Raw genomic sequence first — 27,884 nt, forward strand, 5'->3', positions numbered from 1 at the left:
AATTTTAAGACGTGGCAGTTAGTAGCAGAGACCAGATTCAACTAAATTGAAATACAACCTAAAGTTGAGTCTCCTGGATTTTTTGTTTGCTTGTGTTGTTTCTCAGTATCTCAATCAAAATCCTGGTGAAGAGGTTTTAATAGCTCAACATCAGTGCAGTTAGCTGCAGAAAATACATTTATGACCAATATCAATCATCTCTAGTAGTTACTGTGTACGGGAATTGCATATTCCCTTAGAATAGATTATAACGACAGATTTGAGTTAACAGCCAGAAACACATCTATTATAAATAAGAATAATGTATTATATATTTGACAGAAGATCAGTTTGTATGTATGGGGAAGTATTTACTTGACAATACTGTATTTCAGACATCTACAGATTATATAATGATGATGAATTAATAAAATATGAGGTAGATATGTACTGCTATCCACTATTTGGTGAATTAATGAACATCAGGGACCAATGTGATGTATTGCTGTGGAATAGTAGGGAACCAGTACAATATATCAATGTAGTACATTGTAGAATATTAGAGAGCAGTATAATATATTATCATAGTATAACATTGGGAGGTCAGACGATATAATGTTGTTGTACATTGTAGAACACTATTAACCATTCTGTTGCAGACATAGACCTACAAATGACCTAACTCTTTAGTATTTAAATCGGCCATATCAGGTCCAAATATTTTATCTGTTCTGTGCTTAAACTGGCTAGATCCATAACACTTAACCTATAATGTCATTCTTAAAATAAATAATCATCTCATCGAAATATCGAAGCTACAAGATAATAAATGATAAATTCAAAGCAATATGAATAATTAAGCATTACATCCAACAGAATAATCTGAATACTAAAGGGTTAAAAGCTCTATATCAGCAGTCAAACAATACATTGTTTCCTTCACACGCTTCATTAAACCCGGGTTTTGTTTTCAGAAGCATAAAACACATCAATATTGAACACCTGCTCTCTTCTATACTGTGTATCAGTGTAATGGTTACATGTCTTGGCCAGATTAACCACCAGTGTGCATGCTGCTGGGTAACTAACCCTTTAGTTAGCAACACTGTGTAACCCTGTCTTCATTAAACAAGATACTCTTTCTCTTACTACAACATCTGTTATTGCTCAAGTTAATGTGGAAGCCAGTATACAAGTCCTTCTACCACAGAGCTCTATGCCCTGCTTATATCTACTCCTCTTTCACACAATCACTGACTTGCAACAGCTTGATATGAATATTGATTACATTATCTCTCCTCTCCACCCAAGGTGAAGACAGTTGAAAAGGCCATAATTAACACCGTCCTTCCTTGTTGGAATAACTAATAAGGAAGAAATTTGAATTGTATGCTCACATATATTGGGTGGTGGTAATGGTGCTACACACACACGCACACATATATATCCTAGGCATAGCAAAAACTTCCTCACTAACACACTACAACCACTAACTCACAAAAATGCTTTTTTGTCTCTTTTCCTCTTCTATCACTATTACGATGCTTTCTGTTTCACTGAACTTGCTAGATTCATGCATACCTTTTCCCCACCTCATCTCCATGCCTGCAAGCATTGTTCCACAAATGTTCTAACCAAATGCTGAACTGGGAGAGCCTTCATAGATTATGGACATTAGCTCTTTGCTGCTAATAATGTTATTAAAAAGAAAGAAAAAAAATGGTTTAGTTTTAGTTAATCGTAGAGTAGCTTTAACCCTTTAGCGTTTAAACCAGCCATATCCGGCCCAAATATGTTACCCATCTTATGTTCTAACCAGCCAGATCCAGCCTATTACACCTACCTTTCAATGCTGTTCTAAAAATACACAATCCCATCATCAAAATTTCAAAGCTACAAATTAATGCAAGATTAATTCAAAACAGTGTGAATGGGAAAGCATTACTTTTGACAGAATGATCTGAATGCTAAACGGTTAAATGAAGGACAGTGTCTAGAATTAGCATGCTGGTGGTGGTGGTCAGTATTGGCAGGGATCTGATTGAAAACATACATGCCTATTTTCTTGTGTGACAACGATTTTATTAGAACATTAATGATTGTCTCTGCCTTATGTTGACAACACAACATACAACTATTCTGACATTAAAAGGGAAAGTGTACAGGTCTTACAGCAAGTAGTATTGAAATAATAATGTTTCCTCTCACTTATTCAAATGAGGTATTAGCAAAATGCTTAGTAGCATTTTGTCCATCTTTATGTTCTGAGTTCAACTTCCACCAAAGTTGACATTGCCTATCTTCCTTTCAGGGTCAGTAAAACAAGTACCAGTTTAGCACTGGAATCAATGTAATTGATTTACTCCCTTTCCCAAACTTGCTGGCCTTGTGCCAAAATTTGAAACTAATATTTTCTTTGTTTCTTTTGTCCTCTTTAATGAAGGTCTTTTTTTTTTTTTCTGTTCTTTTCAGCTTCCAAATTAGTGGCTGGTGTGTGTTCTAAATACTTGCAGAGAAAGGTAAAGTTTATATTAATTTTTCTTGAACTCAACTATTGAGAACAGATGTTTGTTTCTACTTTCATGAGGAAAAGCAAGTAAAGAATTCATTCTTGCTCTGGAAAGGATGTCTGCCTAATGCCTACTGAAATTCAAAAAAGTGCTGATAGCTATTTTCTTAAGCTGGCTGGCATAAAACTCATGGCATTAATCCCACTGACAGAATTACAATGAAATGCCTACATTGAAATTTGAGCTCAGAACCTGTGTGTTTTGATAGTGCAACTTATCTCCACAACCATTTCACCATTATTTACTGTTGACCTAGTGTTGTGATCATTTGGATTTGTAAGTGACAGTTATATATTAGATCATATCATCTATTAAGTCACCATCACTTTGTGGTTATCACTGAAATCTGTTGTAAATGTAAGAGGTCTGAGCGGAGGAGATATAAAAGTACTAGCTCATAGGTCACTGATTCAAATCGGTTGCGTGAAAGAACATTTTATTTCTTTATTTCAGATAGCAGTGTTAAATTAGGCAAGAGATTAGAAGCATCTTATCAGTTGCCTGGTTATCATTACCAGCTGGCCTTGGGAGACCTTTTGTGGAATCCACTCTTTTATGCACCTTCAGACCAGGTCTTTAATACCTCTCTCTCATAGAAGGAAGAAATTGTATCCATGGCTTTTGTCTCTGAAACGAGTTAGATTGATGGAGTAGTTAAACTAAAGTTGGTGCTGCTTGTGGCAGCACTTGAGATCTTATGTGCCACCTAATGAAAAGCACAGCGTAATACACGTCAAAAATCATAACACCCACAAAAAATGTTGCTCAGGAGTGGAACATTCTCCTTCCATTCCTTACCGCTATTTTGCTACACTAGGATTGATGTAGCTCATATTCAATTTGAATAACTGCAAGATCTTGATTCCATTTTCTCTGTGTTCTTCACCAGTTTCAGTACTGCTCTTCCTGTTCTCACCAACCCCCCCCCCCCCCCAAAATACAATGCTACCTCAGCTGTTGGTACCAGATCATATGAGAGTGTGCCCTGTGACAGATTAGCATCCTGTTTGGAGGGGAGATATAATTCGTTCATGCAAAGTTGTGAAATTGGAGTTAAGTACTGGCCTTTAAAAGCCTCTTTAGGATTTAGGAGGCATTTGCGCACACCCACAGACACGTGCACACCATCTGTTCAGTTAGTCAATTAGTGGTAGACAACTTGTGAGGGAGCTTTTGTGCAGTTGGTCAGTCTGCTAGTAGTTTCATGCTCTACCATCTTTAAAAAAAAAAATTAGACATATTAGATAATTATAGACTTGAGATACACTATCTGATTAAAATTCTGGAATGTCTTTGTTTGTAAGGTTGACTGGGGAGCTAAAAAATGCAACCACTACAACTTTTCTGTTAGTAGATGATTAGTCTAGCAGTGTTCCTATGTAACCCTTTACCTGTCCAAAAAATTTTCGTAACTTCGTCCTCAATGTCCATACTTGTTTTTGTGCTTTTAGTTGGCTCGTTTCATACATCATCATCATCATCGTTTAACGTCCGCTTTCCATGCTAGCATGGGTTGGACGATTTGACTGAGGACTGGTGAAACCAGATGGCTACACCAGGCTCCAATCTGATTTGGCAGAGTTTCTACAGCTGGATGCCCTTCCTAATGCCAACCACTCAGAGAGTGTAGTGGGTGCTTTTTACGTGCCACCAGCACGAAGGCCAGTCAGGCGGTACTGGCAACGGCCACACTCACATTCTGCATAATATAAAGCTTTCCTTTCATGAACTCCAAGTTATTCTGCTAGTTGAAAAATATTAGGAGTGTATATCATATATGTTGTGTGAACACCAGATAAATTTTTTCTTTTGTATCTTGTGTTACACAAGACAGGTAAAGGGTTAAAGTGACCATGACATTACAATATTAACATCCACCATATTATTCAGCTCACAAATTTGTTGCCATCATTCTAATAACAAACTATTGAAACTGAATCTCATCTTAAAAGAAATGGATTGATTTTATATCTTGGTTGGTAGAATAAGATCCAGTGATTTTTACATGTCCTAATCTACTGTATTCTTCCATGCTTAACTAATCCTAACCCGGATCTTTTCCTTTTGGCCGGCACATAGAAAAAATAATTTTTGGTGACTAAACACTTTCAAATTTCGTATACTGGTAGAATGTGTCATTTAAAACATCATTTACTCTTAGCGTTTTAAAAAAAAATTCCTTATTTTCAAAGTTATGACGTCTATTGAGGTGAAAACAATTACTGCTGTGGTTTGTCAGCAAGACGTTCTGGTGGTGTAATGGGATCTTTTCCCTTGAATAAAATTACTGCCGTTGTTTGTTAACAACTATCGGTGGTACTGTTATCTATGACATCGTTCGTGCGTTTGTACTAGTTTTAGCTTTAGAGTTTTAGGGTTAAGGTCCAAGTTTTAGAGTTAGGGTTAGCCTATTTTATTTCATATCAATTCCATTTGCAACAATAACTATAACAGCAACATCAATAAAAACCTCAGCGAGGTAATGAGTTGACAAAGAAGCCACCATGTAGTTGTTCTATATAACAACCAAATCACCCTCAAATTACACTCTATTGTCTTATAAATGAAAACAATGGATAATTTTAAACCTGGATGTGGTTTTTATATTTTATTTCTTCATCATTAGATGATACTTTAGAAATCTAAATACTAATGACACACATACTGCAACTAATTTTATTGTGATTCTAATTGAATTCATTAATTACTCTTTTGTTTATTCTGTTGGACTGATTTCTTTTAAAGTTCTCTCTCTCTCTCTCTCTCTTTCTTTTTCTACAGTGTGAAACTGTTGACATTGATGGCATCTTGAAACTATTGAAAATGTTTCGTGAGAATTTGAGTATCAGATATGGTGAGTAGACTTTATTCTATTACTCTGTGTGCCACAGAACCTCTCCACTTTAAATGACAGAATATTAGGTGTCACCAGAGCATGAAGCTATATATATATATATATATATAATACAAAGAATATATATACATGTATACACACATATATGTACATACTTACATCTACATGTGTATATACATGCATATCAGGGTACAGGACGTTAGAACAATAAACTACAGACAACGGAACGAACACATAGGAAAACGGAAAGCCCCTTGGAATATCCCTTCATCAGCTGTCTCTATTCTATCTAGACGTTTCGAAGACCAGACAGGACGTACTCTAGAATAGTCTCTTCCTGAGTAGTGGATCAACCAACTACACAGAGGATTCCAAGGTGGCAAACACAAACCAAGACAGGAAAAAATGGACAGTGAAAACAACATTCAAAAGCCGTACGGCCAAACGCAAATCTGAGGTAGAACGCTAGTAGTTCGTCTTGCCTTCACAGCGGCTGGAGTGAAAAGAAAGCTGACCACAGGTCACACGAGAGCAGAGAGGATGGTGGAGGGAGGAAATGGAACAAGGAGGAAGGGACAGAAGCAGTGAAGTAGAGGCCAGGACAGAAGGATAGATAGGAAGATAGAGGAAGACAGATAGATAAATAGATAGAGAGGATGGTGGAGGGAGGAAGGGACAGAAGGGTATAGCAGTGAAGTAGAGGCCAGCACAGAGGTATAGATAGAAAGATGGAGGAAGACAGATAGATAAATAGATAGAAAGATAGATAGATAGATAGACAGATAGATAGATAGAAAGATAGTCACGTCAGAATAATAGTAGACTTACTTGTAAAATAGGACGTGTGCGTTCAATAATGTAATAATACAAAGAATATATATACATGTATACACACATATATGTACATACTTACATCTACATGTGTATATACATATATATATGTGTATATACATATATATGTGCACAGACATAGCTAAGTGGTAAGAAATTTTCTTTATAACCATGATTCCTGGTTCAGTCCTGCTGCATGGCTCCTTGGACATGTGTCTTCTACTATAGCTCTGGACCAGCCAAAACTTTGTAAGTGGATTTTGTAACTGGAAACCGAAAGAAGCCTGCCCGCATATCTCTCTCTCTTTTTTTTTTATACTTGTTTCAGTCAATAGGTTGCAGCCATGCTGGGACACTATCTTGAATTTTTAGTTGAATGAATCGACCCCAGTACTTTTTTTTTTTCCTTAAGCCTGGTATTTATTCTAGTGGTCTTTTTGTCGAACCGCTAAGTTATAGGGACATAAAGACACATATGCACACGCACACACACATATATATATATAATGGGCTTCTTTCAATTTCCATCTACCAGATCCACTCACAAGGCCCGAGGCTATAGTAGAAGACACTAGCCCAAGGTGCTACACAGTAGGACTGAACCTGGAACCATGTGGTTGGGAAGCAAGCTTTGTACTACACTGCCATGCCTGTGTGTGTGTTCATGTCTCCTTGTGTTGACATCACTTAATATTTATTAATGGGTATCACTATGTTAAGTGAAAAGTCATCATCATAATTTTAAGAACTGCCTTTATGTTCCACATTTAAGTTCCAAAAACCTCATCTCTTTCATGTCCAGAAACTTCAGGAAATACATTATCTGGTTGTGTTATGAATCATGATGTAGCCAAATTGTTGAGTACCTGAAACTACACCTAATGTTTAAAACTGTGAATAGATTATTGTATGATACTGGTTTGTATTGTAAAATTTTGTGTGCCACAACTTCTGAAGAGTACGGGAACACAAATGGACCATGAGTGGTGAACATTTTTTTCGTGTTGTAAAGCCACATTGAAATTAATTGTCATCTGATATGGTGGGGTTGCATTTTTAAAAAATCATACTGCTAAACCTATTATTTTGTAAAATCTAATTATTCATAAAACCTTAGCAAAATCATCATCATCATCATCATCATCGTTTAACGTCCACCTTCCATGCTAGCATGGGTTGGACGACTTGACTGAGGACTGGTGAAACCGGATGGCAACACCAGGCTCCAATCTAAATTTGGCAGAGTTTCTACAGCTGGATGCCCTTCCTAACGCCAACCACTCAGAGAGTGTAGTAGGTGCTTTTACGTGTCACCTGCACGAAGGCCAGTCAGGCGATACTGGCAACGGCCACGCTCGAAATAGTGTCTTTTATGTGCCACCCGCACAAGCCAGTCCAGGGGCACTGGCAACGCTCTCGCTCGAAAATCCTACGGAGGCCAGTCAGGTGGTACTGGCAACGGCCACTTTCAAAATGGTGCATCTTATGTGCCACCCGCACAAGAGCCAGTCCAGGGGCACTGGCAACGATCTCACTTGGCTTGCCGGGTCTTCTCACGCACAGCACATTTCCAAAGGTCTCGGTCAGTAGTCATCGCCTCGGTGAGGCCCAATGTACGAAGGTCTTGCCTCACCACCTCAGCCCAGGTCTTCCTGGGCCTACCTCTTCCACGGGTTCCCTCAACTGTTAGGGTGTGGCACTTTTTCACGCAGCTATCCTCATTGATTTAAAATTTTGGTTCAAGGCCAGCAGTTGCAGCAGGTGGGTAAGTTGAATACATTGATCCCACCGTTCAACTGGTACTTATTTTATTGATCCTGAAAGGTAGAAAGGCAAAATTGACCTCGGCAGAATTTGAACTCAGAATGTCAAGATAGACAAAATGCTGCTAAGCATTTCATCTGGCATGCTGATGATTCTGCCAGCTTGCTGCCTTAACCTTATTAAAAATTTTTTTTTTTTTTTTTTTAATGTGGTTGGGGTTTGAAATATTATGCTCAACATAAGTCTATTTGTTTATTTATTTATTTGAAAATTTCTTTGGATTTCTGTTTTAAGCACATTTGTGATTACTTTAATGAAGAATTACAAAGAAGTGTTTCTAAAATTTGCAGTTAGTTTAAAGGGATAGATTTTGAATAAGATTTATATTATCATCATCATCATCATCATCATCATCATCGTTTAACGTCCACTTTCCATGCTAGCATGGGTTGGATGATTTGACTGAGGACTGGTGGACCAGGAGGCGACATCAGGCTCCAATCTGATTTGTCAGAGTTTCTACAGCCAGATGCCCTTCCTAACGCTAACCACTCCGAGAGTGTAGTGGGTGTTTTACGTACTACCAGCACGAGGGCCAGTCAGGCGGAACTGGCGACGGCCACGCTCGAAATGGTGTGTTTTACGTGCCACCTGCACAGGAGCCAGCCCATCGGCAACAATCTTGCTCAAATGTCTTTTCACGTTCCACTGGCACAAGTGCCAGAGAGGCGACGTTGGTAACGATCAATGGCCATTCTCAGAACAAAAATAATTCTATTATAATGATTTTTCCCATCTGACATTTACTTCTTTCAGAAGGTTGCATGCTTCCACTTCTATGAAATTTAAGATTCGCTCACCTTGCTTCCCTTTTAATTTACATGTTTTTATGCAAATGATACATTTTCAATTTTTTTTTAAAATTCATGTATATATATATTATGATAGTATATTTTTCTTCATATAAATATACTGATAACATTGCTATGATTATACTTAGAAGGGTGTCACTTGTAAATTTATTGTGATTTCTCTTTCTGCACCTCTGTTAGCCCTATTGTGGTTGTACTGTCCAACCTCTGATAAAACCCTATTGTGCTATTAACATAATCCTCTACTACTGACATACCCACTGTATCATTATCCAGTATTCTTAGCTTATCTAGTTCCCTCTTCCAAAAATATTTGGATGCAGGATTTTACAAAATACCACTTTAGTAGAGTAAATACTACCTCTTTCAAATGTCCCAGGATAATTACTTGAAGGCTGATGCTTAGTATTTATAATGATTTTTGAAGGACTAAAGCATATTATTGCCAGTTACCATTGATGCTATAAATACTTATAATAATAATAATAATAATAATATTCCAGGAAATATCCTGTGTGGTCAAAATTCAAATGGAAACAGTAAGAATATGTCTAAAGAAGTTGTCAGTCAATTAATTGCAGCTGAAGTCGAAGAAGAACCGGTAAGTATTGGTTTGTGTGATCTATCCTGCAGACATTTAACATAGATATATCAACTGTCTACCTCACATAAATCTGTCTACGCTGCCACTGCTACTTTGTGTGTGTGTGTGTCACTGATTGTCTGTATAATATTTCATGTATCAGTCAATGTAAGATGAGCTTTTTAAGATATGTGTCAGCCTGAAAGTTAATGTGTTTCAGCCAAAACCTACCCTTTGTTAACACTAGGAAATCAGTTGTTTAGCCTGAGATTTTCTATAGTTTTAAATGAATTTTTCTATTCATCTCATGCTAGATGTTTACATATCGACAGTGGTAGTTTTCGGTGTTGAATGTCCACTTCCTCTTAAACAGTTGTTACTGAACCAGTTTGGAACTCTTATGCAGTTAGTTAACCTGCTAGAAGTTGCAGCTAAATATTTCTCAAATCACATTCTGCTATCTTAAAGAGAAAGGCAACATAAAATTATGTGGTCTTGAATGCTCACTGCCTGAAAAAAAAGTTAGAGTTGTTCCACTTTGGTCATAGGTCTGCTCCTTATGACTGACCCAAACAACTAGATATTTAAGAGAACTCTTGTTGAACTGACACCATGGTGACTAGATACAATATATCTACTGTATTATTAGAAATAGTGGCAGCTATAATATCAGTGTTTGGCCTTTCTTTCGTATGTATATTAAGAAGCACACTGTCTTCAAATTTAAAATTGAAAACATGTGGTACAAGTTCTGTTGAAGGAAACCCGGCTGTTATATTCATTTATAATTTTGGTGCTAGTTTACTGATTTGTAGTTGAGATCAGTACTTGATTTGAATTGATCCTCACTTCATTAATGATACTTAATTTATTAACCCTTGTGGTATGAAAAACAAAATCTACAGTGACAAGATTTGAACACAGAATGTAGAGAGATGCAACTAGACATCACCAGGTATTTCCTCTGACACTCTATCGTTTCTATTACTATGCCAATCTTTTTCTTCTAAGTTCTTTCACTGGTTTGTGTTTATTAGCAGTTTTCACAACTGACTGTTTCTTGCCGAAACTTTCGACTTAACTATGAAACACATGTGACAAATCAGATGGGAGAAAGTATAACTTGACCCCAGACACACAAGTTTTTTTGGTCAGTTTAAAGTACAGAATTTACAACCTGTTGTTCTCTTATTTCATTTGCTCATTCAGCAGTAATCCTTTAACAATCAGATTACTCTGTCAAGTATAATGCTTATTTATTCACATTGTTTTGAATTAATCATGCATTATCTTGTAGCTTTGACATTTCAGTGATGCGATTGCTTATTTTTAGAATGACAGTGTAGGGTGGGTGTGACCTGCCAGAACTGGCTAGTTTGCATATAAAACAGGTAGAGTACTTAGGCTGGATATGGCTAGTTCAATCACTGAAGGGCTATGTTTGATACTGTTCAGTACTATCAGAATAACTATATTTTAGTGCCATGTGTAGTTCTTTCCAGATTCTCCATTTTGTGTTGTGGCCATAGAAATAGCCTGGAAACAAATGTGAAAAAATTCATTCTAGCACAAATACCATTTTTACTCATGTCCTCTCTCTATTTTACTTTTTCCCTTTTTCTTTCCTTCTCAAATGTTTTGTGTTTAAGATCTCTCCAACCTATGTACGCCACAGGTAAAAATAGATGTCAAAATATTGATCATCATTATCATTCTTTGTTCTCCCTCACATTGTTCTGTTTTTAAGATATCATATCAATGGCCTTATTTTATATTTGATTAATCTGTGTGTATGTATGTATGTGTGTGTGTGTGTGTGTGAGAGAGTGAGAGAGAGAGAGATTGGTAATTGTATCACTAAAATATTTTTTTCTTTGTCTTTTGTTTTATCGTATCAAGATGATAATTGAGCAGTTAATTATGTGGATGATTATCAGCAATGAAGACTGGGGTATCAGGTAAGTGTTGTCAGTTTGAAGTGTTTGAGGTTAATGATACTAAGGCTGTTGTTTGCGGGCTGGTAATATAGTTGGCATGACTTTGAAGAGCAAAGACCTTTTAAGTTATGGTAAGGTAAAAGAGAACCTGGAAGGGACATGTCTTGACATTGTGCTAGTATTTAAGCAGCGCATTACATATCACCATCATTTAATGTCTATTTTTCCATGGTCTCATGAGTCAGACTGAATTTTGTTGAGGTGGATTTTCTGTGACTGGATGCCCTTCCTGTTTCTATGGAAGATTAGAAATGAAGGACAGACACCGTTTGCATGATGGTGACACTCACTCACATCTATCACTCGACCTCAAGGCAAAGAGATGGTAACATACATACACCACACACATACATACTTACGTACGTACATACATGTTTATATACTTATATACACATACACACTACAGGCTCTTTTCAATTTCTATCTACCAAATCCACACACAAGGTTTTGATCAGACCAAGGCTATAGTAGAAGACTCTTGCCCAAGGTGCTTTTGCAGTGGCACTGAACCCCAAACTATGTGGTTGGGAAGCAAATCACTTACTATGTTGTTTAACCCTTTAGTGTTCAGATTACTCTGTTAAATGTAATTCTTTTTCACTCAAATTGTTTTGAATTAATCATGCATTATCTTATAGCTTTGAGGTTTCAATGATGTGATTGTTCATTTTTAGAATGTCATTGTAGGTTAGGTGTGAGAGGTTAGATATCGCCCGTTTGAATATGAAACATGTAGAATATTTGGGCCAGATATGGCCGGTTTAAACACTAAAGGGTTAAAAAGGTAGATTGCTTTAACTTGCAGCAATGAGGAGTATCTGATATTTGTATTGAGAAGAAGGCCAGGAGAATGGTGACAGTGAGAGCCTGTAGGTGACTGGTACTTCTAAATACACTATTTAATTTCTCTATTGCAAGTATTGTTTAGACAGACAAATTGATAGAATTGGACCATGTCTGTGTGGGAGGTGAACAAATGGCTTTTGAGAAGGAGGTTATGGCTTTTGTAATCATTGACAATGAGAGCTAACATTATTAATTATTGTAGATTTGTAAAATTAATTGTGTATTATTTTGTAACTTTGAGATTCTGAAGAAGTGATTGTTTATTTTTAGAATGCCATTGTAGGGTAGGTTGGATCTGGCCATCCTCACACAAAACAGGTGGAATATTTGGGCCAGTTTAAATGTTAAGGGGTTAACATCAGCCTAAGTTTGGCTGGTCTGCAATGTTATGAATGACTCCCTTTTTGTCTTGTGTACCTTCTCATCTGTGAGATTGACCTCACCTCACCTTTTTATCGTTGTATTACTACTATTATTACTTCAACCACCACAGCTACTACTATCATCAACTACAGCAAGCATCACCATCATTTGAACCACTAACCTCTGCTATTGTTGCTGCTACTACCATCTCACCACCACAACCCCTCTTCTCATTTCTGCCATTGCCACATCACTATCATCACCAAACCACCATCACCACCGCTACCATTATCATCGTCATTGCTACTAACTGTTAGAACAATTGTCAGTTACCTTTTACTTGCCCCAGTCTAATGACTGGGGCACCACCCTGAAGGGTTTAATTGAACAAATCAACCCCAGTGCTATTTTTTAAGTTTGACTTTTATTCTGTCGGACTCTTCTGTTGAATTACTGTATCAAAATGACAAACAAATCAATGCCAGTTGTCAAGTGGTGGCAGTAGGGAAGACTAATACACTCACACACACAACATACATACATACACACATATATATATTGTTTTCCAAAATGGAGGTGAACACCTTTCTCCATGTGATCAGCTTGAAAAATTATTAAGATACTTGGATATTTTCACACTCTTCTTAACATGAAACTAATGGTAGCCTTAATTCACAAATAAATTATTTATCCACCAATACAGTGTTGAGCACGCATTCCAACGTTCTACTTTTACTTGTATATGTGTGTGTGTATATATATATATATATATATATATATATATATATATATACACACACACCACACACTTACAATAGGTTTCCTTCTACCAAATTCACTCACAAGGCATTGGTCAACTTGGGGCCATAGTAGAAGACACTTGCCTAAGGTGCTACAGTATAATGGGGGCAAACCAAGCTTCTTAACCATACAGCCATATCTGAATTGCATGATAATCTACCAGAAGTCTATAAACAGACAATTATAATGTCTTCCGTATTTCATTAACTTTCGTTACAGACCATTGACTGTAAATGGTACCATTCCTGAAAGAGTTGAAGAACTGGCTTATGTGGAGAGTTACACTCCATATATGAGTTTCACTTGTCGCCTTCGAAGAGCTATCTTTGACACTATATACCAGTTGCTTTTGGGATGTCTAGGTGAGTAGATAGAGCCACTTCTTATTTCTATTCTGCTTGGGGAATTACTACAAACAGCTAAGTCAGTTTGTGGGAGATCATTTTTGTACTAGATGAAGGATATTTGACTTTGACTTTTTGAAACTGCAACAGTCCAGACTTGTTTCTGCATGTTTATGGGGTATATTATCTGTAATAGCCTTATTGACTCTCTGGCATGAGTATTTTAGCCCTAGGCAAAGGAATATATGTCTACTTTCATTCCCTGGTCTACCTGTTTAACAGTTTCAGCTTGTTTTACTGTTGAAGAGGATCCTGCAATAATCGTACATATTTACACAAGTCATCCAAGCTATGTTGGCATGGAAAACAGTTCACAAGTTACTCATTAGCCATTTCGCTTCTGCTACATTTAATTTTTCTCTTATATCATTGAAAATTCTGATGTTCCACAGAACATCTCCTCAAGAGTTCATTCTCTGATCAAAATTAGTTTTGAGATCTGTTTATTTGGAGCTTGATGATAGTTTGGAAAAGAACTAATCAAATCTGTAATAATTGGAGAAATGTTTATATGTGTGTGTTTGTAGACATCAGTATGAAACAGTAAGGCACAACTGTTTGAATGCTAACAATTTGGCACAGCTGACTGGACATTCAGCCTGTTTTTGGTACTGGAAACAAACACATGTAGACAGAAATATTCATTTACTGAAAGAAAGACAGAGATTATAATTTATTTATTGAATATTATTGACAAATATTTTCCCGCTCCTCATGCACAGAGAAGTGGGGAGGGTGAGAATGGGGAAAAAAACATTAAAGCATTTGGTATTAAATATATCAGTGTTGAATCAACAATGCCACATAGGTGACACCAAAGCGTTTCATGCTCATATATAAATATATGTATATAGATAGATAGATCTAATGTACTGCTTTATTTAATACTTCTGCCTACTTTGTGTTCCTTTAATTATGTTTACTCTGTTAAAAACATTCAAACCAGACACCTGGTTCCCTCCACATGCATTTATTGCCTGTGGATGTTCAAGGGTGAGCATCAGACACATTAATCTCATTGGGCTAAGGAGATGAGGGAGTCAAAATCATGTGACTCATCCCTTTTCCTGTGATGGACTGAATATGTACAATAGGGATAAGTTTATACGTACTTAAAGGGTCTGAAAATGGTTAAGACTGAAATGATCAAAGTTAAACCAAATAACTGTGAAAGGTGAGTTTACTAGCACTGTGATACAGAAGAGTAATTGTGATGCTGAAGGTACGTGTGTATGTTTTTGTTTTGTCTTTTGTTTGTTTTTATCCACCTTGCCATTATCTGTTGTCACACTTCTGGCTTGTTCATTGGTCTCTTCCAGATTAAAACTAGAAGTAAAGATGTGTTTAATTATCTAGGCATTGATCCCTTTCAGACCTTCAGGTCTAATCATATTTTTCCTTTCACTGTTGTCTCAGTCACTAATATACAGTTGGTTTTGATTTCCTTGTCAGGGGTTGTTTTGCTTATTTTATTGCTGCGTTTTTGCTTGGTGCAGCACCAGAAGAAGGAAGAGGAACAGCAGCAAATCTATGAAATGATTGAGAAAATAATTGGTAAGTAAATAATTAGGCTTTAATTCTACAACAGCACATTCTTCACCACCTCCTCTATCGTTACTGTCACTGTTACCATCAAAATGGTTTTGTTGGTCTTGTCAAGTGGAATGGATTTCCAGTCACATTCTTACATTTCCTTTCCCTATACATTTGAGTTGCTATGTTTATTGAAAATGTCACTTAAAATGGAAATGTTGTCATTATAAAATAGATTGAAATCTTGTGATTGTTGTTGGCGTAGTACAAGAGGAAGTTTCTAAATAAATATATTTTAAGCAAGTTCAATATTCTTGTGATTGAGATCTAAGCAAGATCAACTCTCATAGAGTGGAGACCTAAGTGAAGACAGTTCACTGAAAGTGAGACATAAGTGAGATCAACTATCATAAATTAAAGGTCTCCTACACTTGTTAGTTTGATTATATGATGTAGTCCTAAAAGTCACGTGAGAGGAAAGAACCATTATGGTGGTTGATGTCTTCAGCATAGATAACATTGATTACTAGGTTTAGACTATCAATGCCATCAACATCACTTATGTAACAACCAGTGACACTATTAAGAGTAATGAGATAAGCCAAATCATATGATCTATTATGCAAATGTATATCACTGGATCTGTGTTGATCTATACAGCTGTGGTAGTTAGTGTGAATGTGATTAATGTGCAAATGACATGAAACTGAGAAATTGAGTGAAATACTACTGCACTTGTAGAACTTGTAGAAAAGGTCACTTAATTCTTCAGTTAAAATACATGTGTTTGTGTGTGTGTGTGTGTGTATATATCATGTTGAACTGTTAATCCCTACACAGTTTTTCTCTCTCCTTTTTTTTTTTTTCTCAATCCATTCTGTCAAAGAGTGTAGGCTTGAAATGTCAAAGACTTTTCCATTCTTCCCGAGCATCAAACTAATGCTCTTGCTTGTTGTTCTTTCACCTGTCTTCGTCTTTTGTTTTCTGTTAATTCAAACTATATATATATAGACAGACAGACATATGTATGTATGTATGTATGCATGTGTGTACCATTATCTACATTCTTTGTTTTCCACCACTTGAATATATGATCATTCTTTCATCATTTTAATGGTTATTTATCATCAGTAGTGCTATCCAAATATCCAATAAGGAATCTACTGAACTGTAGCCCCAGGAGTTCATTATCCAAACCAGAACTGTGAATTGTTATACTCTTTTACTGATTTCAGTCATTGGACTGCAGCCATTCAGAGATAGTGCTTTCAAGGATTTTAGGCATTCATATTGACCCCAGTACTTATTTCAGTCTGGTACTTAGTTTAACAAATCACTAAATTATACTTTTAACTCCTTTGTTATTATATTTCTGTTGAAATACAGTCTCTGTATTTGTTAATTTAATTGAATTTGGTAAAATAGCTTTGTCATTATTAAGCTGGTATTTGGAAAATGAATAAGCATGAAATTCTGATGGAAAGTTTTAATATATACTATTTAAAAGAGGAAATTTGTATCACAACCAAGAACGATCTTGGGTGGATTGCTATCCAAAGGATTAACACCAAGGAATGCAATTCAGCACATCAGTTTACACTAGTAAGCATGAACACAAGCATGGTTGTCCATAGTTGTACAGTTTCTAAGGCATTGGTCAACCTATAGCTACAATAGAAACCACATCTGTTTAAGGTATAACACAATGAGATTGAAAACAGAACTACATAATTGCATTGCTAACTTCTTAGCTACACATATTTCATTTCAGATACACTAAAGTCTGAATGTGAAGCAATGTCTCGACATGATGAGGAGCCTTACCTAGCTGTACAACATGTCCGTGACAAATTATTACAACCGTCAAAAAGGTATTTTACTAACACATTGTTTACCTTCTGTTTTTGACTTTTTCTTAGAAACAGAATTAATTCTATTTTAATATTAATTGATTTTAGATTGTCTTTTAAGAATACATATTTAATTGTAGTCTATTCTCTCCTCTCTCTCTCACTCTCTCTCTCTCTCTCTCTCTCTCTCTCTCTCTCATATTTCCCTTGTACTCTCTCTTTTTCCAGCTAGGGAAGCCATGTATTCACCTCTTCAGCAAGACATCTGTTCCCATCCCTCTATCATTTTTTTATATCCTTCAGTATTATATCCCACTCAGCTGAGGGTTTTATTTTGCAAGTATTTGGTGACCTCACTAATCCACATGTTTTGCCATGGAGGCATCTTTGCACCCAATGCATTCTGTAAAGTGGTTGATGTTGGGCAGGGCATCCAGCTGTAGAAACTTTGCTAAAAAGGACCATTTGAGCAAGATTTTGACCTATCTCTTCACTTGCTCTCTTCAAACATCAACCTTCAGCAAATCCTATCATGTGACAGATCTAATGGATAGTTATAATGAATGTCACTGTCAATCACTTAACTCTATCCTGATAGTTTCAAAGCTGTTGATGATACATTGCTTAAGATTCCTCTGAAACAATTAGATTATTCTCTATCATGAATTAGTCAGCACTGTTTCTATGTCTGTTCTCTCTCTCTATTCTTTTTCACCTCAAATTTCCAAGGTGCTTAACTGGTACTACTTTCATTTCATTTTAGGAAACAATTGCTACCAATCTGGAAGAAAGCTGCCAAATTTATTGAAGAGAATGAATCTCGAATCCGACATGAAACTCGAATGATTGAAGGAGAAGAATTTGATGTATGGCGATGGTTACCAGTAAGTGAATTAGTAATTTTCTTCAGACTGAAATAATCCTAATTGTTGTTATTATCATTTGTGCAACCCATGCCAGCATGGAAATATGGTTGTTAAAAGGTGAGGATAATAATGATGTGCAATAGATTAGCAGAATTATTAGTGTCATAGTATTTGTTCTTTATGTTCTGAGTTCAACCCCTACCAAGGTCCACTTAGACTTTCTTCCCTTTAGAATTGATAAAATGAAGTATTGGGATCAGTGGTATAGACTAAGACCTTCCCCTCAAGTCTTATGCTTTGTGCTATTTTGTCTGTCTTTGTATTCTTAAATTCCACTGAGGTTGATTTTGCCTTTCATCCTTTCATGATCAATGGAATAAGTACCAGATGCACACAGTGCTTTAGGTAATCAAATTGCTTGTCTCCCAAAATTTCAGCTCTTGTGCTAATATAAAAAATATTGACCATGATGAACGGGTAGAAGCATGTATGAATGCCTTCGGAAAATGGTCAAACAAAAATAGTCCATTAAATTTTCTCTGTAGGTTATTGAGGTTTGTGTTACAAAGTAATACGATGAAGTTTGGACAAAAATTTTAGCACCAGAGGTACACCCATGGCAGTTAATTTTGTTAATGTCTTCATGATGAAATTCGAGACAGTTACTGAAGACATTCAAATCCTTACATGATCATGAACCAATATTCTGGTTGCGGTTCATTGATGACGTCTTTTTTGTCTGGGAAGGATCACAGAATAGTCTAATTAACTTCTTGCATTTTTGTGACTGTTATGCTAAAAATTATGGCTTTAAGTCCAACATAAAATTTACATCTAGTTTTTTCAAAAACTAGCGTTGAATTTTTAGACACAAAAGTTAAGTTTTCTAGAGGTAGAATAGTGATAGGGTTATTTTGCAAACCCACATCATCCCACATTTATCTCCATCACTGCTCCGATCATCCACATCGTATAATTTGGTCAAATCCGAAATCCCAATTTCTGTGGATAAAACCAATTTGTACTGACATAGGGGATTACTGGAAACATCCAAATGCTTTTGTACACCATTATGTCAAATGCAGTTACAGTGAATCATGATTAAAGAATGCAAATGACATAGCTAAAATTAGCAGAGAAAGTCAAACCAAATTCACGCATAATTTTAGCAAAAACAATACAGTATATCACAGAATTCCTTAAGTGATTTACTGGCGCCGAAATTTCACTGGCATTTCAAAAGTGTTGCATGAAAGTTACCAGTATGTTGTAGAAAAATATCCTCATTTCAAACAAATATTTCCTCAGACTTCTACTGTAGCCTTTAGACAGAATAAAATTATAATAGAACATTTAATCTCTACTCCAAGAAAACTAACATTGGAGTATCTGCATGCTGTACCTTGAAAAACAGCCGCCAGAGAGATAAGCCCTGTTCAGTGTGCAACAACATGAGTCAAGTGAATTCCATCAGAAATCATAACAGAAATGTTATGATTTATACAGAAGTTAAGACATATAGAGATTCCCATTTGGTGTATGCAGCAGAATGCATGAAGCACAACTTGATTTATGTTTGTTGTACAACAGAACAATTAAACAAAAGATTTAATGGGCACAAATATGACATCAGGCACACTAACAGTAGTTCAAGAGAACTTGCCAAACATTTTGCATCAAATTGCTGCAATTTTGAAAAAGACTTGAAAGTGCATACTCTCAGAAAATATTCTGAATCTGTTGCACTTTCAATACTCAAAATGCATGAGTAGAAATATGTTTGCAGATTAACATCATGTCCTGGAGGAAAGAATAAAATGACAGGAGAATTTCATCAAGTTTACACAAAACTGTTTGATTAAATATTCTTCACCTTTTTTCTTTCTTTTTCTTTTCACCGGTTGAGAAATTGAAACATGAAGACTGGTGTTGAACTTGAAGACTGATGTTGATCTCATTTTAAATTTGTATATCTATAAATCTGAATTTTTATCACTTTCCATTTTGAACTTGGCAAAGACAGGCTTGCTGTCGAATTATCAACTAATAAAATATCTATTGCAATCGCATCATGCTCTTCGTCTTGTCTATTATTATTAAGGTTGGGAGGCGATGAGCCAGCAGAATCGTCAGCATGCTGGGCAAAATGCTTAGCGGTATTTCGGCCGTCATCACATTTTGGATTCAAATTCTGCCGAGGTCCACTTTGCCTTTCATCCTTTCGAAATCAATAAATTAAGTACCAATGAAACACTGGGGTTGTGCCTATAGTAGAAAGGATTATTAAGGTGGCGAGCTGGCAAAATCGTTTGCACACCATGCAAAATGCTTGGCAGTATTTTGTCCATCTTCACATTCTGAGTTCAAATTCACCTGAGGTCTATTTTGCCTTTCATCCTTTTGGGGTCAATAAAATAAGTCCTAGCTGAGGTTTGGGGTCAATGTAATCGACTATCCTCCTCCCCCAAATTTCAGGTCTTGTTTCAATAAAATCCTTGAAATTATTATTTCAAGGATTATAATAATAATCCTTGAAAGGATTATTATTATTATCAAGTAATCTTAATGTTTCATTTGTAACTACCTTGGCATAATGAATGTTCTCCACTATGTTTATATATTATTGTTGGTGTATATAACAAACAACTAAATTTTAAAAGTTGCTATCATCATCAAATCAAGCATCTCCCTATCACATTGAATACTTCTATTTCTAGCTCCAACCCATATTGTTGTGAAAACAGCTTGGATATTGAGGGAGGTGAGGGGCGTATAAACAAATAAACAAGTGCATCAAAGAAAAAGTTACCGCATTACATACACACTTTTAGGATAGGTAGTTCCTGCAGCTGCAAAAATCTATTACAAGTACTCGAATGGAAGGAGAAAGTGAAAAACAATACTATATACAAGGAGGTTTTCATCAAGCAGATAATGGTTTCAGTCTATTTACATGGAGTGTTGGAATTGAGTTAACGTATAGTCATGTCTTCCACAATAACAGTATCCACCTCTATAGTTATTTATAGTCATCTTCATTAACCATTGAGCATTCACATTATTATGTCAAATGTAATGCTTATCTATTCACATTGTTTCAAATGAATCCTGCATTATATCATAGCTTCGAGATTTTGATGCTGTGATTGTTTATTTTCCAAATGACATTCTAAGGTAGATTTGATAAGCTGGATTTGGCCGGTTCAAACATAAAACATAGCTTATCTGAGATGGATATGACCAGTTTAAATGCTAAAGGGTTAAGCTGCTATTTGAGGGAATTTAGATTTCTTTCTTTTTGTCTCTAGCTATAACATAGCTCTAACTGGTTTAATCAATTTCACAGCAGTTTTATCACCACTACCCTACTTTTTGCATTTTTTATATACTGCTAGACTAGTAATCTGTGTACGAAGTTCCGTACCTTATTAAATGTAAAGTTTGAGGCTTGTTTTGGGTGTTAGAACCTTCAGACATCAGTTATTTTTGTGCAGTTACATTGATTTAGTACTCATCTAATTCTTTTTTAATTACATCTATTGAACAGGTCTGCTGTACTAATTCTCCTCACATGACTCAATCCTTGGTGAGTTTTTTTTTATCTGAGAAACTTTTATAACTGAATGTTGAATGCCTGTATGTTGAAACGGTGAAATTGGTGCTGCTCTTTTAGCAGCTTTATGACAAATCTTTCCTCACAGGAAAATGTGGAATGAGTGATAAAACTTGTAGAAGTTAGGGGGGCTACAGCTGGTCTGTTTAATCCTTACTGAAGATGAAATAGATCTTTTAAAAGCTGTCCCTGCCTATGGCAGGTTCTCCAATGTTCTTAAGACTGGGCAGTGATAGCAATTCATTTATTTCACACCTAAATGAGTGATCTGTCTTAGTGAGCTATCAAGGGATCTTCTGTTTGTTCCTCGATCTGCTAGAAATAACAGTCAAATCTCAATTTTCTTCTTACATGGCTACGGTTGAGAATTTTGCTTCCCAACCATGTAGTCTCGAGTTTAGTTCCATTGTGTGACACCTTGGGCAAGTGTTTTCTACTATAGCCCCAAGTCAACCAAAGCCTTGTGAGTAGATTTTGTAGGCAAAAACTGAAGAAGCCCATCACATGTGTTTGTGTGTTTTCCTTTGTGTTCACTGCTTTGTAAACAATGGTTTCCCTCTTGATTTCATTGTCTTGCAGTCTGTTACAAAAACTTATCCAGGCTTACTAGCATGTTTTGACATGTTACACAATCATTGTAAACAAAATGGTGTTGATTTGTTTCCAGTTCCCCACATAAAATATGAGGAGTTGTTCAATAGATAGGGAGACTATTGCCTCTCTTGGAAACAGGTGGTGGGGGATTGGCAACGGGATGGGCATCGTGTTGTTGAAAGACTGTGCCTCAACATATTCTCATTCAGTAACAACTTTAGCTGTGTGAATTGGTGCATTATCATCCTGAAAGATTGTGTTTCCCTTCGGAAACAGTTCCACAACCATAGGATGAATTTGATCAGATAAAATGCTTAAATAGTCTTGACTATTAATTCTGCCATGAAGAGAAACCATTGGGCTGGCAAATTTCCAAGATGTAGCCCCCTAGATCATCACAGATCCTCCTCCATGTTTAACAGTTGGAATGAAGCAGTCTGGGTCAGATGCTTCTTTCGGCTGTCTCCACACGTATACTCGGCCGGTGGTCGGAAATAAGGTAAAGGCTGACTCGTCCAAGAAAATAACATTCTTCCACTGCTCTAGGGACCAAAGTAGTGGTTTTCTGATTACAGCCCTCCTGTGACATCTGGCTTTGTGCAGCTCTCGGCAAACAGTTTTTGTGGGAACTGGGTTCTTGAGGTGGTCATAAGCCTTGCAGTAATTTTGAGAGCTGTACTTTTGTGATCCTTTCTAATAATTTTGACGAGGAGGTTTTTCCCTTTCTCAAAGGCTATCATTACTTTCGAGACAGTACTTCTTGATACACCAAACATTTTGGCTGTTTTCATTACACTAGCACCTGCCATATGAGCACTAACAATTTGACCTCTTTGAAAGTCCAATAGATCTGTCATTTTAATGAATTTTAATTATCTTTTTCTGATGATATCTGAAAAGAAACAGCAATTTTAACAAAACATATTAAGCAACACTAGTAATAAATCAAAAGACATAAAAGTAAACAAGCTTTTGAAGGTTTTATAGATATTTCAAAATTATGATGCTAGGTGTTTCCATTATTTTGTCCAACTCCTGTATATTAGTAAATATAATAGCTAAATATTGTTTATCTCTTTTCTAATGTAAAGTTATTAGAATTCTCATGTCTTATGCCTTCTTCATTTCAGAACCTGAATAATGGAGGTAAAATTTGGCAAGGTCAAGGTAAAAAGATGTTTTGATTAGTTTTTATGTGCGTATGTATGTGAGAGAGCTATAACTGAGTAGATAAAAGTAATGAATTATCGAGCTATCTAAAGAGGGTGTCTTTATGCAGTGACTTGACCTGCTAGAAATTACAGCTAAATCTCCTTCAAATCACATCTTGTCATCTTACCAAAATTGCTCTGATGAAGCATTATACAATGCTGTCCTAGATACATTATGTCTAAAAAAAAAAACAGAATGATTATAACTGGAAAGTCTTTGATGATTAGATTGTCTGATAGGAGTTGACTTACAACAAAACAGCTACAACATTAGTTCTAATCTGCTGCAGTTGTTTTTAATGAGACTAACGTTTCTGTGTCTCCTTTGTGAAGTATAGGGATCAGATCTGGTGGTATATTTTTGGTTTTGTAATCTATCTGAGGCAGACAACAGGGAACTGCAGTGCATTAAACCCTAGAATATCCAGTAGGTGCTGCTGGAATGCCCATAAGTCATTTTCAGTTTGATAGTTCTTTACTCTTTAACTATTTACCATTTTACAGTTTCTTTTGTTTGTTTTGTTTTTTGAGATTTGTTTTGATGTCTTAAAAAATATTTGTATTCATGTGTGTTCTCTTTCTCTTCGTAGCATTTGGAGAACACGATGATATCAGCAACAATTCACCTCCGTACAGCCCTACACCATGTCTGAAAGTGCGTAACATGTTTAAAGCAGATGTGTAAGTACAGTGTACAGTTTCTTCACCCTGCAGTGTAACTTACTCTTTCCCTCTTTGTCATGATCACTGTCTTTTGTATGTTGGCATAGGTTGGACAATTACACCTTTTTTCTCGAGTATAATTTCATTTATCATTATTATTAAGACAGCAAGCTGGCAGAATCGTTAGTGTGCCGGATGAAATGCTTAGCAGTATTTTGCCTGTCGCTACGTTCTGAGTTCAAATTCCACCAAGGTCGACTTTGCCTTTCAAGTAAATTAAGTACTAGTAAAACACTGGGATCAATGTAATCGACTAGTCCCCTCTCCCAAAATTTCAGGCCTTGTGCCTATAGTAGAAAGGACAAAATGCTTAGCAGCATTTTTTCCAGTTTTATGTTGAGTTCAGATTCAATGGAGGTCAACTTTATCTTTTATCCTTTCAGGGGTCAATAAAATAAGTTCCAGTCAAGTTCAGGGTCAATGCCAAAAACTTATCCACTTCACCCCTCAAAATTTGAGGCTTTGTGCCGATAAGTGAAAGAATTATTATTATTGTTAATCACTTCAGCTAACATTGCCCAAGTAACTACATTCCATCATAAACTCAATAGTATTTAGTTGCTATTTAACCTCGGGTGATCTCTAATTGAGCTGTCTTATAATGATAGAGGTTCCAACTGTGACCATCATCATCATTTTACTTGCATTTTACCATACTGGCATGACTTGAGCCAGTTTTCTGAGGCAGTGTTTTACAGCCAGAAGATACCCTATTAGTCACCTCTTATGACATGCAGGGATACAGGGTCTTTATTCTAAAACTGGGATACACACTCAATATTAAGCAAAATGTATCTATAACTATCCAATGTGTCTTTCAAATCTTTTAAGACAATATGGTATAGTTTGAACGAAATTTGATTGCTATTTCTACCAAATGCAAAACAGATGGTTAGCATTTCTCTTGACATAAGTGAAAGAAACTGCCTTTGTTTCATTTTTACATTCATTATTCCATGCTAACATGGGCTACACAGATATATTATTAAGGTATTGCTTCTGGATGCTCTTCCTGGTGCTAACCCTTACCTTCCTTCCAAGCAAAGTCTCCCTTATTTCATATGCTTTAATTAACATCATATTCACTTGTAGTTGGAAATTTTCAGAGAAATGCAAGTGTAAACAAACTCACGCACAGAGAAGCTTCATTTAGTTTCCATCTATCAAATCTACTTGTTAAGCTTTTACTGCCCCTGGGCTTGTAGTAGATGATACTTGCACAGTGAAACAAAATCCAAAGCTACATGGTTGGGAAGCAAACTTCTTAATCACAACTGTCTAGTCTTTTGAACTCGACTGCATGTTTCCACTGAAGTTAAATCATATTTGCATGTAGCAGTGTCCCGACCTCTGGCTTCATGTTTTCATCTCTTCTGCATACATCATCTTAATATTGTGTTCTTTTTGCTGTAGGCTATTGGGTAAAAGTGCACAGTAGTGGGGCTAGAATAAAGGAACACAAAGGGACCTTATTACCTTCATAATGTAACGAGACATTTTGGCGCTTCTCACTCATGTCTCTTTTCCTCTCTGTTTTCAGTGAAGAAGGTGATGACTGGGATGTACATATAGAAGATGCAATTTTAGAAAAATGTAAAAATATCAATGGAATTCTTCACATTCATGTCGATAAATCTTCTAAAGAGGTAAACTAAATTTCATTTTTTTTTTTTTTTGTTTCAAATTTAACTACCATTGTAAAAAGATATCTTACACAACAAAATATCTATTCTGGTTAAACACATTAAAAACTAGTTACACATATAATCTTTACCATTATCATCACATCACCACCACTGCACGCAAGCATACAATTTTGCCATTCACTACACATGCACACTCCTCAACCATAACTGCTATAAAATGTTTTTGTTTGTTATCCACTTCAGGGATGTGTCTACATCAAATGTGACAATTGCGAAACTGCAGGTCATGTGTACAGATCTCTCCATGGATGGTGGTTTGATAGTAAGTACATCTTTATATATGTCTCTGCTAGAGTAACAGTTGACAGTGATGTCTCCAACACGAGGTGACAGTAGACAGTGATGTCTCCAACACGAGGTGACAGTAGACAGTGATGTCTCCAACACATGGTGACAGTAAACAGTGAGGTGACAGTACAGTGATGTCTCCTGCACAAGGTGACAGTAGACAGTGATATCTCCAGCATTAGGTGACAGTAGACGGTGATGTCTCCAGTACGAGGTGACAGTAGACGGTGATGTCTCCAGTACGAGGTGACAGTAGATGGTGATATCTCCAGCAAGAGGTGACAGTACATGGTGATGTCTCCAGCATGAAGTGAGAGGTGACAGTAGACAGTGATGTCTCCAGCACGAGGTTACAGTAGACGGTGATGTCTCCAGTACGAGGTGACAGTAGATGGTGATATCTCCAGCAAGAGGTGACAGTACATGGTGATGTCTCCAGCACAAGGTGACAGTAGATGGTGATGTCTCCAGCATGAAGTGAGAGGTGACAGTAGACAGTGATGTCTCCAGCACGAGGTGACAGTAGACGGTGATGTCTCCAGCATGAAGTAAGAGGTGACAGTAGACAGTGATATCTCCAGTACGAGGTGAAAATAGATGGTGATGTCTCCAGTACGAGGTGACAGTAGACAGTGATGTCTACCTCAGATTGTGAATGTAACCAATGATGTTACTATAATACATTGAGACAGATATTTCAATGTTTACTAAGCATGTCTTCAACTCTCTCTCTCTCTCTTTCTTTCTTTCTTTCTGCACAGGACGTCTAGTGACAGTGAAGTACCTCCGGCTGGACATGTACCATGACCGTTTCCCATCATCTCGAGTTGCCGTTAAAGCTATGAAACCATCTTCACACAGCAGAACACATTCAGTGTGTCAGCAGCCCATACAACGATACAGTCTACAGATGACATAGGTCACACCAATGCTTTCCAGTGCCTTTCTTTCTCTCCAACAACCCCTTCCCTTTTTTCTCCTCTATCTTATACCCATTGACATTTCATGGACTCTACATACACTCTACTACCATGTGACTTTTATTACTGTCTAAAACATGTTATAATATTGTCATAATATCATCACCACTATTATCATCATCATTACCAACTATTGGCTATTACTTCATGTCAGTTTCCATAGCTTTGTGTGTGTGCGTATATCTGTCTGTCTACCTCTCTCTCTGTGTTTGTATGTGTGTGTGAGTGTACACCTGTTGTATATATTGCTGCCCAGCAACTCTATGAATGTGTGTTTGTCATATATATATATATATATTGCTATATAAGAGGACTTGTATATGCAGTGTATTACATCTATATGTTGCAGTGGTGTGCATGTGTGTGCTTGTACAGACATTAATGTATTGTTCTCTCTGTCTCTCTCAATATATATATACATATATATATATTTATATATGTATATATATATATATGTGTGTGTGTGTGTATGTAATATTTACATACATCCTCCCTCCTATCAGAGTGTTTTGGTGTGTTCATTATTGTCCTGCCTTACCACATCTTACACCAACATATTCTACCAACCACTCACCACCTACCTCATATTGAAACATGAACATTTTGATGTTCACCATTTCACTCACTCCCTCATTTAATCCTTGTTCCTTCCCCCT

The 27,884-nt window shown here is 36.5% G+C and overlaps 1 protein-coding gene across 1 annotated transcript in view; it reads left to right on the forward strand.

Moving 5' to 3' along the window:
• Positions 1-27,660, forward strand: part of LOC106879669 (inner nuclear membrane protein Man1) — a 44,880-nt gene extending 17,220 nt beyond the window's left edge. The window contains exons 2-15 of the mRNA XM_014929342.3: positions 2,452-2,498; positions 5,331-5,403; positions 9,374-9,471; positions 11,353-11,411; positions 13,680-13,822; positions 15,317-15,418; positions 17,169-17,268; positions 18,011-18,131; positions 21,661-21,699; positions 23,451-23,487; positions 24,122-24,212; positions 25,795-25,900; positions 26,144-26,222; positions 27,010-27,660. Coding sequence (XP_014784828.2) covers positions 2,452-2,498; positions 5,331-5,403; positions 9,374-9,471; positions 11,353-11,411; positions 13,680-13,822; positions 15,317-15,418; positions 17,169-17,268; positions 18,011-18,131; positions 21,661-21,699; positions 23,451-23,487; positions 24,122-24,212; positions 25,795-25,900; positions 26,144-26,222; positions 27,010-27,167 — 1,253 coding nt within the window. The 3' untranslated portion in view covers positions 27,168-27,660. The remainder of the gene's footprint in view (positions 1-2,451; positions 2,499-5,330; positions 5,404-9,373; positions 9,472-11,352; positions 11,412-13,679; positions 13,823-15,316; positions 15,419-17,168; positions 17,269-18,010; positions 18,132-21,660; positions 21,700-23,450; positions 23,488-24,121; positions 24,213-25,794; positions 25,901-26,143; positions 26,223-27,009) is intronic.
• The last annotated feature ends 224 nt before the right edge of the window (positions 27,661-27,884 follow it).

This window comes from Octopus bimaculoides, chromosome 4 (genome assembly GCF_046866305.1).
Source record: "Octopus bimaculoides isolate indiv1 chromosome 4, ASM4686630v1, whole genome shotgun sequence".
Classification (NCBI taxonomy): domain Eukaryota; kingdom Metazoa; phylum Mollusca; class Cephalopoda; order Octopoda; family Octopodidae; genus Octopus; species Octopus bimaculoides.